Below are 15480 nucleotides of genomic sequence, written 5' to 3'. Positions count from 1 at the left end.
CTGACTTTGTTTCTCAGAACTGCAAGATAAAAAGTTGCAATTACCTTATTTTTTTTTATTTATTTTTTTGGCAGAAACAAGCTTTCATTGTTTAATTATAGAATTGCATGTTACCTGCAGTTTTTTTTTTTTTTAACATCAGTTCAACTTCTTATTGGTCAATGCAGTGAATTCACAGGTTCGAGGTTCAGCAAAAATCTGCAGCGAAATCGGCGTGTGGAACGCGTGGCATTTTCGCCCTCACGCGAAATTCACTACAGCATTCATTATTGAAATGATTGGATTTCACCTGTGGAAATTTGCCGAACATGGTAAATGTAAAATAAATGCACCTTAAAGATCCACCGATAATAATAAGAATTTAGTTATACCGTTTAGAAATTTGCCGAACATTCTTATGTTTATGGACATTTCGCGCCAAATCCGACCCGTCCCGTCAAAATATTGTTAGCCTATATCATAATTTCCCATTGGATCAGATAAATAACCATACTTTTCTAGAATCTCTTTTGAATGTAGCCACCCAGCAATGCTAGCAATCAGGACCCAGAATTAGCCCGTATTCGAGCTCTGAAGCACACGTCTGGGAATTCGACCTGAGGTCAGATCTCTTCGGCTCTACAGTTCACACCGAACACCGAGCCAGTTGTTAATACTTCTGTGAGATGATTACTTTGGAGAAAGACCAGAACAGAGACAGAGTGACGTCTGTGGTCCTTTCATCAACTATGTCATGTTACATGCAGCTCTCCGTTATGATCTCACTATAGTGAGTGTGGCTTATTTTCTCGCTGAGATGTTAGGATCGGTTAGCCAAACCCAGTTCCACCTAAACATGAGTCTGCCCGGCACATCTTACATCTGACTCATGTTTCTTGTAGCCTTCAAGTTCATGCCCTCATCCTAACTGTGATACGAAATGCCTGTCATTTTTTTCTGTCTGAGATAATGTGGGCTTTCACAGTTCCTTGCTTAAGTTCCTTATGGATCACCCAGGGTTGAATGAGCCCCACAGTGCCAGTTATGAGGGCCACTTATATGATATCTTTTGTCGAAATGCTTCATCTGTCCTTTGATTTGGTTTTACAGCAGTGTGCAGATTCAGAAAAGCTATTAGCACTGAATCAATTTTATCCATTGATTTTGTGTGAAATGCTACACGAATTCATGTGTACTCTCGAGGGGTGCTACGTGCATTTGCCCACAGCTAAGAGGCTAAAACCAATTTTACCAAACTACCTTTGTGAGTTCACCTGGTTGAAATTTAATTAAAAATAAATCAGTCTGGATGGAGTTGAAATCTAAAGCGCTACTCAACTGCCCTCTAGTGGCGCAGAAGGGAAATTAAGGGTGTGCCTCATTCTAACCGAGCAGGATATTATATATCTGTATTCCAATATCTTTCTTATGGATACAGTTTTTTTTACAGTTTTCCCCTGCCAAATGACTGATGAGTCAGCAATGCTGCAACCTGCAGGGCGTTTTCTTCAGCACAACACAAAACGAATCAGAATACAGCTGATACGTTCCATTCAGTGACGTCGACATGAATCGCTAATTATTGTGGCTTTGACATAATTAATTGCATTATTTTGTTATCTGCCGCATTCACACTGCAGAATTATTTGAGATTAAATTGACTGAATAATGACTTTTTGTATTTTAGGCCATTAAATAAGTTATGTCCTTAAAATAATTGGTTAAAAAAAATTTGTTCCTGTGTATTCCTGTTTGAATTAGTCTAGTGTTCCTCGCAGTAACCCATGGCAACCGCATAGGATGTAGGGGGAGGGGCTGTAATTAAATTCCCAGTCTTGTGATTGGCCGAAACAGGTGTTGTGAGGTTCCGTAATGAATGATGACTGAAGTATGCATGCTCATGTTCATTACCTGACCTATTTAATTACTCCTGTTTACCAGAGGAGTGTTTTGGAAATGTCTATGAAGTTTTTTCTCTTTGCAGCATCAGTTTTATGCATGCATGTCTGATGTTTGATTTGGGGTGGGGGTTAAATTAAAAGAGTTGATCCTTTGTTCCTTTTGTGTCACAAACTGTCTCACTCTTTCCCCCTCAGTCCAACAGCCTGCAAAGACAGTAGCTAATGCAGCAACTCTTTTGAGCGGGTAGCCTGTTGTTGTTATGGAAACTGGGCTCTCGGAGCTATTATTGTGAGGGCAGAAGAGAATGTGTCTCCAATGAGCGACTCTCCACCAAATTGTTCCACTGGCCAACATACTCAGCAAAATCGGCAAAAAGAGAAATGTGTGAGCAAAATATATTGGCTTTTATTACTTGGAATCATAGATAATTAGGCTACTATGTGTTGCTATAGACCTTATTCAGAGCAGCGTCATGGTGAGTAATGAAAGTGAGGCTGAGATGTTTTCAATGGCGTCCGCTGTAAAAAGCTATAAAGCTCCTAGATCACTTATAATTTTCTACACCTCATGTTGTCTGGAGTTTTTGTGTCTACTGAACTTGCTTGGAAAGATATTTTTGCTGTTTTTAATGGATTAAAGGGATAGCTCACCCAAAAATGAAAATTCTGTCATTAATTACTCGCCCTCATGTTGTTGTTCCAAGTCCGTAAGACTTTCGTTCATCTTTGGAACACAAATGAAGACATTTTCTGTCACTCCATTGACAGCTACGCAAATACCAATTTGACACTTCAAAAAGTTCAAAAGATCGAAAAACAAATCCATATGAATTGAGCGGTTTAGTCAAAATTTTCTGAAGAGACTCGCTTTATATGATGAACATTTCTTGCTGAAACATGCTGCGTAACACAGGAGAATGAACCTCATTGGTTCTCACACGTCAAGCGAACATGCTTGAGTTTCCGTTTACCGCAACTGATGTGTGAGTTGATGAATGTTTTTATGTGAATAAAAGCCTAAATTCAATCTGTTCACCATATAAAGCAATTGTGTCTCTTCAGAATGTTTGGACTAAACCACTCAATTCATATGGATTAGTTTTACGATCTCTTTATGAACTTTTTGAAGTGTCAAAGTGGTATTTGCATAGCTGTCAGTGGAGGGACAGAAATCAAAAAGATCTTCATTTGTGTTATGAAGATGAACGAAAGTCTGTTAAATTTAAATTTTTGGGTGAACAATCCCTTTAAAGCATACTGCACAAACCAGCGCAGTCCCGTCCCAAACGAATGACTCGTATGAGCCGTTCATCATGCAGTCCGATTCCCAGACTAATGAGTCGAATCTTTTTAGTGATTTAAAACATACAACACGAACAGTGGATTCCGATTTCTGAACGATTGACTCTTATGAGCCGGTTCTTTCTAGCTACTCAAAACCATGTATCAGTTGGATCAGTTTCTGAACCGAATATTATTATTTCATAGCGTAATGTCGTCCAACTCAAAATTAAGCTTCACAGACAAAGCTTAAGCTAGTCCCAGACTAAAAAGCATGTTTGAGCTGTTTTAACTGAAAGCAACTTGCTCTGACATATCTTAAAATATGTCAGTGCCATTGTTTTGTCTCAAGATGCACTATAATTGAACTAAGGTGTAATCCTGGCTTAATCTAAATCCTGTTTGTGAAACCAGACCTTATTGTCTTAAAGCTGATATTTAAATCAGTATAGTTATTGGCAGATTGTAAATGTCAATTTTTGTAAATGACAGCATGTAGATATAGATTAATTATTTAGCTGGAATCTGAAATGATCTCATCCTGTGGCTACAGACAGTAGCCTATACTAAAAGCAATAAGAATTAGGCCTACATTTTCCTCAAAATGACTGAAATGGAAGTGAAATCTTATATAATTCTTATACATTTCGCGATACGTAACACAACGGCCAATCTGACACATGTGTGCATAAGAACAGCTCAGACAGAACCGAACAGAAAGTCATATAAAGAGTGAATTACACCCTCCGTGATTCGTCGCGTGGTGCTGAAAGGACAGCGCCCTTAACTTTAACCTGCATGGGCGTGGCGCTTCAACTATCAACAGAGCAACGACTCCTCAGAAGAAAATAAGAAACATTAAGAGTCATTATCCATTCTATGACTAAACCTAACATACATTTCTCTTTATTTACCACATCACACGCGTGTTCATCAAACAAACGGTGTGAACGCTAACAATGGTAAGCTACCACACAATGAGCATTAAGTGACAAGTCATCCGGGGAAAGATCCCTCAGATATGGACACATTACACATTTAACCCTCAAAAACCCGCGTCGCTTCCGCTGTTTCTCCTCTCATCTCTCCAGCAGAGCGTCACCTCATCCTCCGTCGGTCTCACGTCTACTGTACGGTAACATCCCTGGATTTTTCTCTAACTGTGTCTTTGCGATATAATGCTTGATGTGTTGCGTTAAATAACATGACATGGCCATAATTTGCATGGTTTACAGGAATTTGCATACGTTCTACATGTTTTGTATTGTTCAACAGCTTGTTCATGATGAGTAGGCATCTTTTCTAAAGGGATTTTCATCCCTTAAGTGTTTGATAGTGGCGATCAATTGCATGTTATATGCAGGGCTGAATGGTGTGGATAATGAAACTCATTTATATCCTGAAGAAATGCTAATTGAATTTCTATCATATTTTTTATTGAATTACTAATTTTTAACGCAGTAGGTTTTTATTTCGTTCTTAGAGGAATCTTTATTATCTCATAAAAAAAAAACCATCCATTAGCATTCCTTTAGGATTTGTAGGAACCTCCTCGCCTCACATGTGATGCTGTTTCTCACCTCCCAATGAAAAAAACTAACATTTAGTGTCCACAGAGCTACCTCCTGCTCTCTAACCGGAAGGTTTACATGCCTTTGCATCCATCTGACAGTATTCACTGAGAGAAATGTCTGCTATCGGAGATGCGACTTCGTTCTTCCAGAACATGGGAAGCTCCAGCCCCAACCAGCCACGGCAGAAATTCTGTGGCATGTTCTGCCCGGTGGAGGGTTCGTCCGAGAACAAGACGCTGGACTTTGACTCGCTGTCCTCAGGGAAAGGTCGGGTGATCGAGAGGCAGAAGGATGTCTCCAAACCACGAAAGGTGGAGATCAGAAGAAGTGCCGGGAAAGAGAATCTGCAGAACCTGAAGGATGAGGTAAGAGCTGCAGGGATTGTGCATGTGGGTGAATCAGTCTGATCACATATATCATTCATTCAAATGAAGCCTTGCTTATAATAACAATCAGTTTATCAGTTTATTTATATAGGCCTGCCTAGATATGAAAAGTGTTTCCATATTGTAGCTAATAAGGTAAGATGGTTCTGTAGAATCCAATTAATTATGAATGCTGTTTAAAATCATTAAAACAATTGAAATATGTTTTTAAAGTCAACACCCTAAGTGGTTTGTGAATGGTTTCTTTTACTCTTACAAGTAAAATTCCTTGATTCTTTTTTTATTACATGATTTTTGATACAGATCTATTAATCTGCAGTCCATATGTGAACTTATAGCATGGTGCAAGGATGACATCAAAACCTGGAAGACTAATTTGTCACTGGTTCCCTCAAGATTTTCCTATGGGTTTTTATAATGGGGGTTTTCGGTTTATGAGTAAAATAAAGCCTGTGGTAAACATAACCTGATACTTTTTGCTCCACAATGTTTGGACGTATTGCTGTACAGTGTAAATTACACACACCCATATTGGTTTGTGACGTCATCCCTGCACCACTCTATAGAGTGCAACAGTCGGGGTTCCAGGAGTAAAAACTCAATTCATTTTCTCCATAGGGAAATTAATTTTAAGCGATAACTTATCAACCTTTAAAGACAGCCTTACTGTGAGCTACGAGGTTGCTAATTGATAGTATTTGCTTCTGGTGAAGCCGTCAGCCCACATTATTTAAACTTAGTTTTAACATTTTCGTTTTACAGCAGAATTCATGGTGAAAAACTACATCACCCATGATGCTGTATAGAAAATTACACCAATCAAACAAGCTAAAAGAACTCTTTAGCTCCGCCCACTCCCATGAAGCACTGCAAATGACATAATCGAGTCGATCTCCCTACATATATACAATATATTTCTCCATTGTTTTTAATTCTGTTATACTGTTCACAAAGCCTCATGGGATTGTAGTTCTTTCCCTCACTAAAGCCGTTATGTACACAGTCTTGTACCTTTGTATACTTTTTTGCTTCAAATGAAAGTTTGTAACGTTGTGATTCACCTCGTAGCTGGTTGGCTTGGTTCATGGCTTATAACGCTTTCACAAAGACTTTGTTTTGAAATCCCTATGGGAGAAATGAATGGGAAAATACTTCCGGAACCAGCATGGCTGAGAAAGTGGGCGGGGACTGTTGCACTTTATTACACTGTTCTCTGGAATACTTGATTCTGATTGGTCAATCGCAGCATCCTGTTGTCAGATATTTTTGTATAATAACCTTTAAACAGTATTTTTGACATTTTCCCTGGCAACCAATCTGCTACACTGCTATTCCTATATGACAAAATAATTTCAGCTCAATGTCCATTGATTAACTTATTTAGCAAGAAGTAATATGCAATATTGTAAAATGCATTCCTTCAGGATGATACAAAATCTAATCACTCTGTCTGGGTTTGACTTGCAATATCCACTACTCATTTTTAAGGTTGTTGCGGGTGAATAAAACCATGAATTCTTTTAAGGCTTGAATATTTTCTGTTGTTCTCACAGTAAAAAAGGTCAAGGATGCATACACCTTCAGTGGTCATTATAGAGCTTGTGTAGCCCCGCCCCTTTTTTCAGTCTTCCAGTTTGTATTTCCACAGCATGAAGGTAAGATCTTACAGATTGATGAATGAACCGCTCGTTTTAAAATCTCCCTGGATATCTATAATGACATCCGCTTCAAACATCACAATCCTGATGATAACTTTTGTTAACTCTACAATAAGGAAATCCACTTAATCAGTTAGTTACCCTTGCCGAAATATACAGAGCTATTGCAAAAATGTAAGTTCAAATACAGCATTAAATATGTCTGAACGCTTGTTTATCTGGTGCATAAGGTCTATACCTCGCAAAGGTTCGTGCATTTAGAAATAAGGTGCAGCCCTTCTAGCTAGTTTATATTTTTAATAAGAAAATGTTCAAAATACAAAATAAGATGACTTTATTGAAGTCCAGTTCCCAAGAGCTCAATAATTCAAGTATGTGTGGGCTTTGGTATCTGGATGTGGTAACCATAGCTACAGATACAATGATGATGCTGAACGATGATTGAAGTATGCCCCGATTGGGCTTTAAGAGCAATAACTTGGGAACTGTTAAAGCTCATATGCCTGTTTTCCCTCTTTATATTCAGAATTACCCTCCTTATTCACATAAACCATGGAAGAGAAAACTGTATGGCTGTGTCACTGAATGCTGTTACTGTTGTACATGATACTATACAAAAAGCGCTATGTCACCCATACCCAACAGGAAATTGTTCTGTTTGGCAAGTGTGATTTAAAGCCACTCCCATGCTTTTCCCCTCTTGACAGGTCTGAATGACCGCATAGATCAATAGCATGTTTAAATCTACTGCATTGAGACCAAAGTAGCCTGAAGGACCCGGATGTTGAGCTATTTGCACATACACTAGATTTGAGGCAAAAGATTCATGTTAAGAAGGCATTAAGTGTGATGTGACATATCGGTTTGCTACTTTGACAATCTAAGGCAATCACATTTATTTGATTTGCTTACTGTGCACACAACTTTATTATCAAACCATTTATTTTCAAAGCATTTTCAAATATAATATTCAAGTACAAAATATTCTTATATATATTTTTGAGTCATCAAATAGTCATTTTAGGGGTTTGACATGAATAAAACATGCTTTTTCAAAAAATTGTCAATAAATTTCAATATCAAAACTGATCAAAATAATTAATCATATATATACATTAAAATATAAAAAAATGTGTATATGAAAAATGTTTTACTGCTGTTTTTCTTCATATGCCAATATTTCTCTTTTTTCTATACTAAATTCTGCCTTCTTATAAGATATTTTTTGTTGTTATTATTTCAATTTCCAGACAGCTACACCACTTAGACCTTTTTGGACTTTAGCTTCACCACATTATCTAGGTCAACATGAATTCTAAATCAGACATTGATTTTTTTTTATTATTGTTTATTTTTATGCACACATTGTTGAGGTGTATTCAAATCATTATCCTCATCAATTTATTTTTTTTTATATATATATTTTAATAACTATTAAACAAATGGCATAATAAACTGCATAATCGTTAGCATACAATCATATTTAATATTCATTTCTAAAACAGTGTTATTTTTCCCATCAGTTTCGATGAGATTATGCAAAACACCATTGTCTGAAACACTGGTCACCCTCTCTGGACTCAGAGGAGGAGCTGCCGGCTATCCAGGGCGGGGTTGTGCGCATGCGCGCTGCTCTCCGCTATGAAAATCTCTCGTTTTGTCTCAGACAGTCTGGGTGGACTTGGTGCATCAGTGGAGAGGAGATATTGGGCACAGGTCTTTTGTCCTTTACATTTCTAGCGCTTTTGCCTCCTCCGTTAGCCTCTTAATTTCTCGAGGACTACAAAAATTGTCCTAAACCAAGCCATTTCCCCTCCCAAACAGATCGTTGCATCCATTATTACAGTGATAACGGTTCATCAAAGGGAATAGAGCAGAACGAAGATGTCTGGCTATCAGGGCAAGAAGAATATTCCCCGCATAACCGTGAGTTATGGAATATCTTCTTTAATTATTACTAAGTATAAAGCATGTTTAGAAATATTTAAAATCCTGTGAGAATGAATGTTTTTGATTTGCAATGCTAATGAACGCTGATCCGAACTAAACGCAACGCTCGCGAACGCTGATCCCCTGCTCCGCTACATTATGCTACGTTACTCAGGTGCTTGTAGCCGGTTAACTTGTGGTTTTTTTAAAGCGAAATTCAACTGTCAAAGTCTGTAACATAGCTCTTGAAGCAGTAGGCTACTGCAGCATTTCTAGGACTGGTTTTGTGATTCACACCCCATCTACACGACGCAAAACAGAAACGTTCCCTTTATAATTAATGAAGCTGTTTGCGCCGTTAACTTTGCGTAGCGTTACTATACAGACTGTTACAATATGTAACGAGCACAGCATTCCACGGTGTATCTAAAAATTGCAATGATCAATGTGACTTTTACGCGAACAAAACGCACATAAACGTGTTTGAGGGAGCGGTACAGGATAATGGAAAAACGCATGGCAAACCGAGAGGAAATTATCATATTTCCTTCCTCAGTAAAGTGGGCTTGATTTATAATAGGTGCACTTCATGACCCATGCCTATGCATTTTTGCATTTGGACAAGCCATGCACTGAAACAATTGTCTGTAGAGTCACAACAGAATAGACATTATCATGCATCCCCACTCCTCTGATTATAACATGTATTTATGACATCACAATGCACCTAATTTGATCCGTCTTATTGTAAAACATGCTGCAAATAGCTGTTCGGAGACGGTCGAATGGAGCTCCCACTCGGCTCGGCTGGTGGCGGGTGTGCCTTTGTTTCTTTTCAAAGGAAGCACTTTCAGCTGAGGTTTTGGGGGAGAGCTTTAGGACACCCTTTTAGATTCTCCCAGCTATGCTGAATGAGAAGTAGGTGGGCTGTGGTTTCCATCCAGCATGTTAGAGAAACCACATCCAGCTCTTACTAAGATCTAAGAGGTTGGAGAACAGCCAGTCCGAGACTCCATCCCTATAGCACGTGTGGGATTGCATGCATGCAAAAAAAGATTCAAATATGCAGATAGGAATGTATTCAGATAAGAAACAAGGGGAAATGTTGCGAGAAGAATGTCCTATCTGAAGCCTCATGGACAGAAATGCTTGTGGAGTTGCTTAAAGCTGTCTGTGCCACACCCCTATACAGTCTCTTAGTGTTGCGTCTATGGCACATCGGAAAGTATATGAATTAAACGCTTTAAAACAGATCTGTCGAGTGACACCAAATGCCTCTCTAGTGCAAAGGGCTCTCGGTTTGGATTTTTACTTGTTGCGTCGGTTAACTGTAGTCACAGCTTGGCCCCATCAGTCATCACCTCTTGTTTCCCCTGTACTGTAGTGGAATTCATGTGCAGTCTCTCGACCCGAAATTTGCTCACTGCGGACCTCCCAAGCGCACTGTGACACAAAACCCTGTGCATAAATATTGTCCTCATAAAAGCTTCAGCACAACTGGGTGAATCGTTCTGGTGCAAGTTGTAGAGCGGATATTTAAAAGCAGTTGAAATGGCCATGCAAATGACAGACGCAAACTCAGGTTGACCTTATTAGATCTGTATTTCCTGTCAGAAATAGCCACAGGCGTGGTTTGATGCACACATATTTGACACACGGGCATATGTGATGTGTGCTGGCTGGAATGGTTGACGGGTGGGTCTGGGACTGGGAGGACCAGCTGCATTGGTCAGCTGCGCAGACAGGCGGACATCTTCTTGTGCCTTATTAAAGATGAATGTTAGCTTTAATTCACCACATGCCTGCTCGCTTTTAGCCGTAGTTATGAGGTCAGACATCAAAGCATTTTTATATTCATAAATTCATTGACTGCAAATTCACTTATTTTCATTGTAATAACTTTACTGGCGTTGTTACATAATCACATATTATTAACTCGGCATCAGACAAAAATAAATAGTGTGAGTAAATATTTATATTCAATATTTGCTTTATTATTTTATTTACTAAAGATGAAAGTTTGATATTTGGTTTGGCTTTACTCAATTATTTATAAAGTAAATATAGAAATAAATATTACAATAATATATATATATATATATTATAAATGTAAATAAATTTTTATTTAAAATAAGTAAATGCATAAATATTTTGTAAATAAGCAATGCATTTACAATATTTATTTACTAAATAAAGATGATAGTTTATTGTATTATTTATTTATTTACTTTTTGCATACTTATTTAATTACTATACAGAAAGCTAAGTCTTGTTTTAAATATTATAAATAAATATTTTTTTATTTAAAAAAAGACTATGATCTGTATTTAGTAACTAAACATGTACGTACATAAGTAATGTATTCACAATATTTATCCATTTATTTACTAAATAAGTAAAGGAAATTTAGTAAAGGAAATAAATACACATGTATTAAAATAAAATATTTTATTTAGTAAATAAATAAGTAAATATTTTAAAACAAAGCTATTATCTGTATTTAGTTAATCAAGAAATACATAAGTAGATAAGTACTGTATGAATGTACATGTGTAAGAAATGTATAAAAACAAATAAATTCTTATTTAAATAAATGTATAAGGAATTAAACGGATATTAAAAATAAGACTATATCATATTTCTTGCATGTAGTTGAATTATGTAGTTTAAATCTAACACAGTGTAAAATGCAGTGATTCCATAAAAACCCTCCTGAGCCCAGCCATCTGGTTACCATGGCAACCGCAACAGCTCCAGTGCAACCCAGTGATCTGTCCCAGAATGCTCTGCTGTTGTGTCCCCAGCACAAAGCACAATCTCGACTCTGACTCGTACCTGCCAAAAACATACAGGATTTCTCATTCATAATGACTTCAGAGGGGGAAAAGGCCCCATGTACGCAAACATGCAAGGCACACTTTCAGTTTTCTTTTAAAGAGGATCATATGCGGATTAAGCTGGCAACTAGATTTTGACTCAACTAAATCTGTTTCTAAATAAGTGAGGGATGGAACTTCAAGTTAAACCCTGAGACTGGAAGTCAGTCAACTGACTAAATCAGTCGTCTTCTGGTCTAAAATGTAATGTCCTTTATAGTTCATACCATGCTTTTGGTGTTCATGTGACATTATAATGTTATGTTAGCATGTCTGTTCAAACTCACGTTATCATTTATGGCAAGCAGTGGTCATTATTATAAACATACAGACCAGAAGACTTCCTGTGAGCGTTCTCATGCACTAAATATCTAGCACTGTGACTCTGGAAAAGGTCCAAAACAAGCACCAGGTCAACTCATAAAGTCCCTGTTGTTGTTGTTGTTTTTTTTTAGTTTTTTTTTAGACTTCCTCTAATTAACATTATGACCTTTCTGATGATGTCATCGTGCTTTAGCCCAGCATTGAGGGATGTGATTGGTTGATTTGTGCACAGAGACTGAGGAAATGGATTGCAGTGATTGTCGTGGTTATGTAATGCATGTTATGAAGCAGCTGTTCAGTGTGGCTGACCGCCAAAGCCACTTGCATGGTCCCTGAAGCCCCTCTTCAAAGATCTGGACATTCAGAGTAGAAGGCATTCTTAGACACTGGTGGTTTGTAAAAATTAAACTCACTATACTAAAGGAAATGAAGCACTGTTTCACTGTAAACCTGAATAAGTTGGCAAAACACAAAGAATTTGAGGTAATCACATCAGTTACATCAAATGTTTTAAGTTAAGAAAAGTTTAATCAGAACTTTTATTTTGTACTCGGACATTTGAATTGCTCTTGACTTGAAATATTTGAGTAGGCTAATTCATTAATTTAACTTAAAATTATCACGTAATCTCAATTTAAATATGTTTAGTAGAGGAAACTTGTCTAGCTTTAAGTAGCTAATTCAATAAATGCTAACTTGCTAAATGGTAATACAATGTTTTGATAGCATTAGCATAGCATAACAATTGCTGAATGAGTATGGCGATATAGAACATTTAAAGGTACAATATGTAAGAATTTTGCATTAAAATATCCCATAATCTCAAGGCCAGTGTTATATATTTTGTTAAGTTGATTACTTACAATATCCCAAATGTTTCCAACTATTTTTAAATCGTGATAAAATTGCGATTTTAACCAAGGAAACGGGGCGTTAGAGCAGGGGGGAGCTGGGAGTCGCCAGTCAATTGCGTCATATCCGTGTTACCCTCGGTTTCCGCTCGTACTGCGTGGAGTCCTGGACAAATGCGGAAGTTGTAGTTGTAGTGTCTATCAAGCAACAAACGTTAGCTTGTTTCGTGCAGTCGTTATGGAACACAATTATTCTTTACCGATTGCAGCTGGTTCTGTCGACAAAGCATGCTTAATTTTATATTTTCCAAATGTAGCATTCGGTAATAGTTATGTTTATGTAAGGGAAGTATATATTGCTTTAGATTTGTGTTTAGTTTATTGACATTGTTTATCACGTCTGGTGTTTATGGCCATGTAAATAAATATAGCATGTGTTATACATAAAGATTAATCAGTATTTTGGCAAATGATGTGGGTATGTTCGAATGTACTTTTACAACAATTGTTTAGAACACGTAAAACTGCGCCGCGTTATCACAACAATGAATTCGACATACAGTAACATCTATGATAAAGAATTTAGTATTAAACCTTACTTTTCTTGCGGTTAATTCATTTTAATGAAATAAAAGTGTGATGAGGTTCAAGAGTCAGGAAGGAAGAAGACAGGGGTCGGCGTGACTGGGACTCGTACTTTATTAAAATAAAGCAAAACAAACAAAAGTCGTGCACAACGCGCATTCACCGTGGCAACAAAACGGCACAAAACAGTTCAAAAATGAGAGCTCGGATCCACCGGTTTTCTTTCTCTGCGTCCAATTTTCTCTTCAGTCTCTCTCCTTTCCAGCGCGCGGCTTATAAGCGGTCTCTCCACGCGGATCACAGCAATAAGACACAGGTGTTCGTCATTTGCACTTGACCTACTTGCTCGTCTCTTCTCTCTCCCATTACAGACCGCGCTGAACCACGCCCCCCTCGCCACAAAAAGCATGTCATTATAAAAAAGAACTTAGCCTCATCCATGAACATGATTTTTCGATTCCCGTCTGACTGATTTACATCCACGGTGGAGTTTAAAACGACAGTTCCCATCATTCCACGCTCCTTCACATCGTCATCAAGCTACGCCGTTGTTGTTGTTTGGAATGTAGCGCCCTCTAGAGGCAAAAAATTATTGCATATTGTACCTTTAACATACCAGACTCATGCTCCACTTGTTGCCATGATGGTAACTCCAAAAAACGCAACATAACAGAAACTCTACTAAATTAGCATAGCAAAGGATTAAACACTACTAAATCTCCCACTTAACATTAATCTTGCACAAAAAACATTATATAACACTTAATTTTAGCATTTACTATTCCTTTTCGAGTGCCGTGGCAAAGCATGCTAGGAAATATAAATCCCAGCCCAGGTTCAGTTAAATGCAAGTTTGACTTAATTAAAAGATACAAGTTCATAAAACTCAAAACAATGAAACAATTCAGATTACTTAAAATGTGTCAGTTTTGTGAACTCAGAAGAAAAAGAAAGTTCTAAAAACTCATAAAAGTTAATTGGATTGAACTAATTTGTTTAAGTTTTCCCTACTCAAACCAATTAATTATTTTGAGCGTTAGGGTTTACAGTGTTGGTTAAAGTACTGTATCTGGCATTGTTTTCCTCTTTAATGGTGCTCTGAGATATGTATAGTAGGAGATGTCAGGTCAGTGGAGTATTTTCTTTCATCACTAAGTGAATCAGGGCAGGGCTTGGGAAGCCACCGAGGGCCTCATGTTGCTGGGTTGCCAACAAGCACGCAAAGAGGCAGAAACGCAGACAGAGTCGCCTTTGTCCCCGTACGATGCCGAGGGCCTTGTGACTGGAATTGTTCCATTGCTCCCTTTTCAGAAAAATGAACGTTCTTCTGGGGCTCTGAATGTAAAGAGAATCCTGGGTGGCGTTGTCCGTACCGGGGGTGTCGAGCCAAACTTTACCCTTCGTTGGGAGGCATGATGCTGTTATCCATTCATTGCTTTGGAAATGTATAAAGTACAAATTTGGGACACTTTTTGACGTTAAGATGACTCGAGCGAACAAATCTTTGTAATGAACAATTCATTCTCGTTCACTTTATTGTACTTTAGTGTAATTTTTAGTTTGTTTGCTTTGTTTAATGCAGGACTGCAGCATTTTATTGGTTGGACCAAATGAACAAACATGCCCCTTTCAATGAATGAGTCAAGTGTTTATGCTTTATGAAGATGATAGTTTTATGTTAATATTTATGTATATTTAAAAATATATATATTTTTTTATAATCTTTGTGTAGCACTTGCATAAATAATTACTTAAGTAAAGCAAATAAATAAATAAATATTTGTAAAAATAAAATATCAGTTAAATTCACTTATTTTCATGTTAATCAGTTACTACAATTATTGCATAATCACTTATTAATAACTGACTTGACGGTCAGTAGTTCTGTTACATTGTTGTTTGCAGTTTCTATAGACCGACTGTAAAAGACAAAAAATAAATACATTAGGGAATGAATCATTTTTATATATTTATTTATTTGCTTCAACATGTATGTTTTTTCATTATTTATTTACTAAATAAAGCTTTTTTTCTTATGTATTTATAAATGTGTCTTCATTCAAGTAATTATTTATTGAATTACTACAAAAACGTATACTATAAAAACATTATCTGTGTTTGTTAAATAAATTTTTT

At 37.2% G+C, this 15480-nt stretch overlaps 1 protein-coding gene across 2 annotated transcripts in view; it reads left to right on the top strand.

Annotated features, from left to right (window-relative positions):
* The first annotated feature begins 4213 nt into the window (after nucleotides 1-4213).
* Nucleotides 4214-15480, top strand: part of dpysl2b (dihydropyrimidinase like 2b) — a 29211-nt gene continuing 17944 nt past the window's right edge. Inside the window, exons 1-2 of one of the 2 annotated variants that reach the window (XM_084401003.1) lie at nucleotides 4214-4291; nucleotides 4834-5100. In XM_084401003.1, coding sequence (XP_084257129.1) covers nucleotides 4849-5100 — 252 coding nt within the window. In that variant the 5' untranslated portion in view covers nucleotides 4214-4291; nucleotides 4834-4848. Of the gene's footprint in view, nucleotides 4292-4833; nucleotides 5101-8410; nucleotides 8706-15480 lie in introns of those variants that run through there. The other variant, XM_084401004.1, reaches the window with a different exon arrangement.

This window comes from Rutilus rutilus (genome assembly GCF_951802725.1).
Source record: "Rutilus rutilus genome assembly, chromosome: 25".
Lineage (NCBI taxonomy): Eukaryota > Metazoa > Chordata > Actinopteri > Cypriniformes > Leuciscidae > Rutilus > Rutilus rutilus.
Note: the sequence above shows the minus strand (reverse complement) of the source record. Positions and strands in the feature narration are given on the sequence as shown.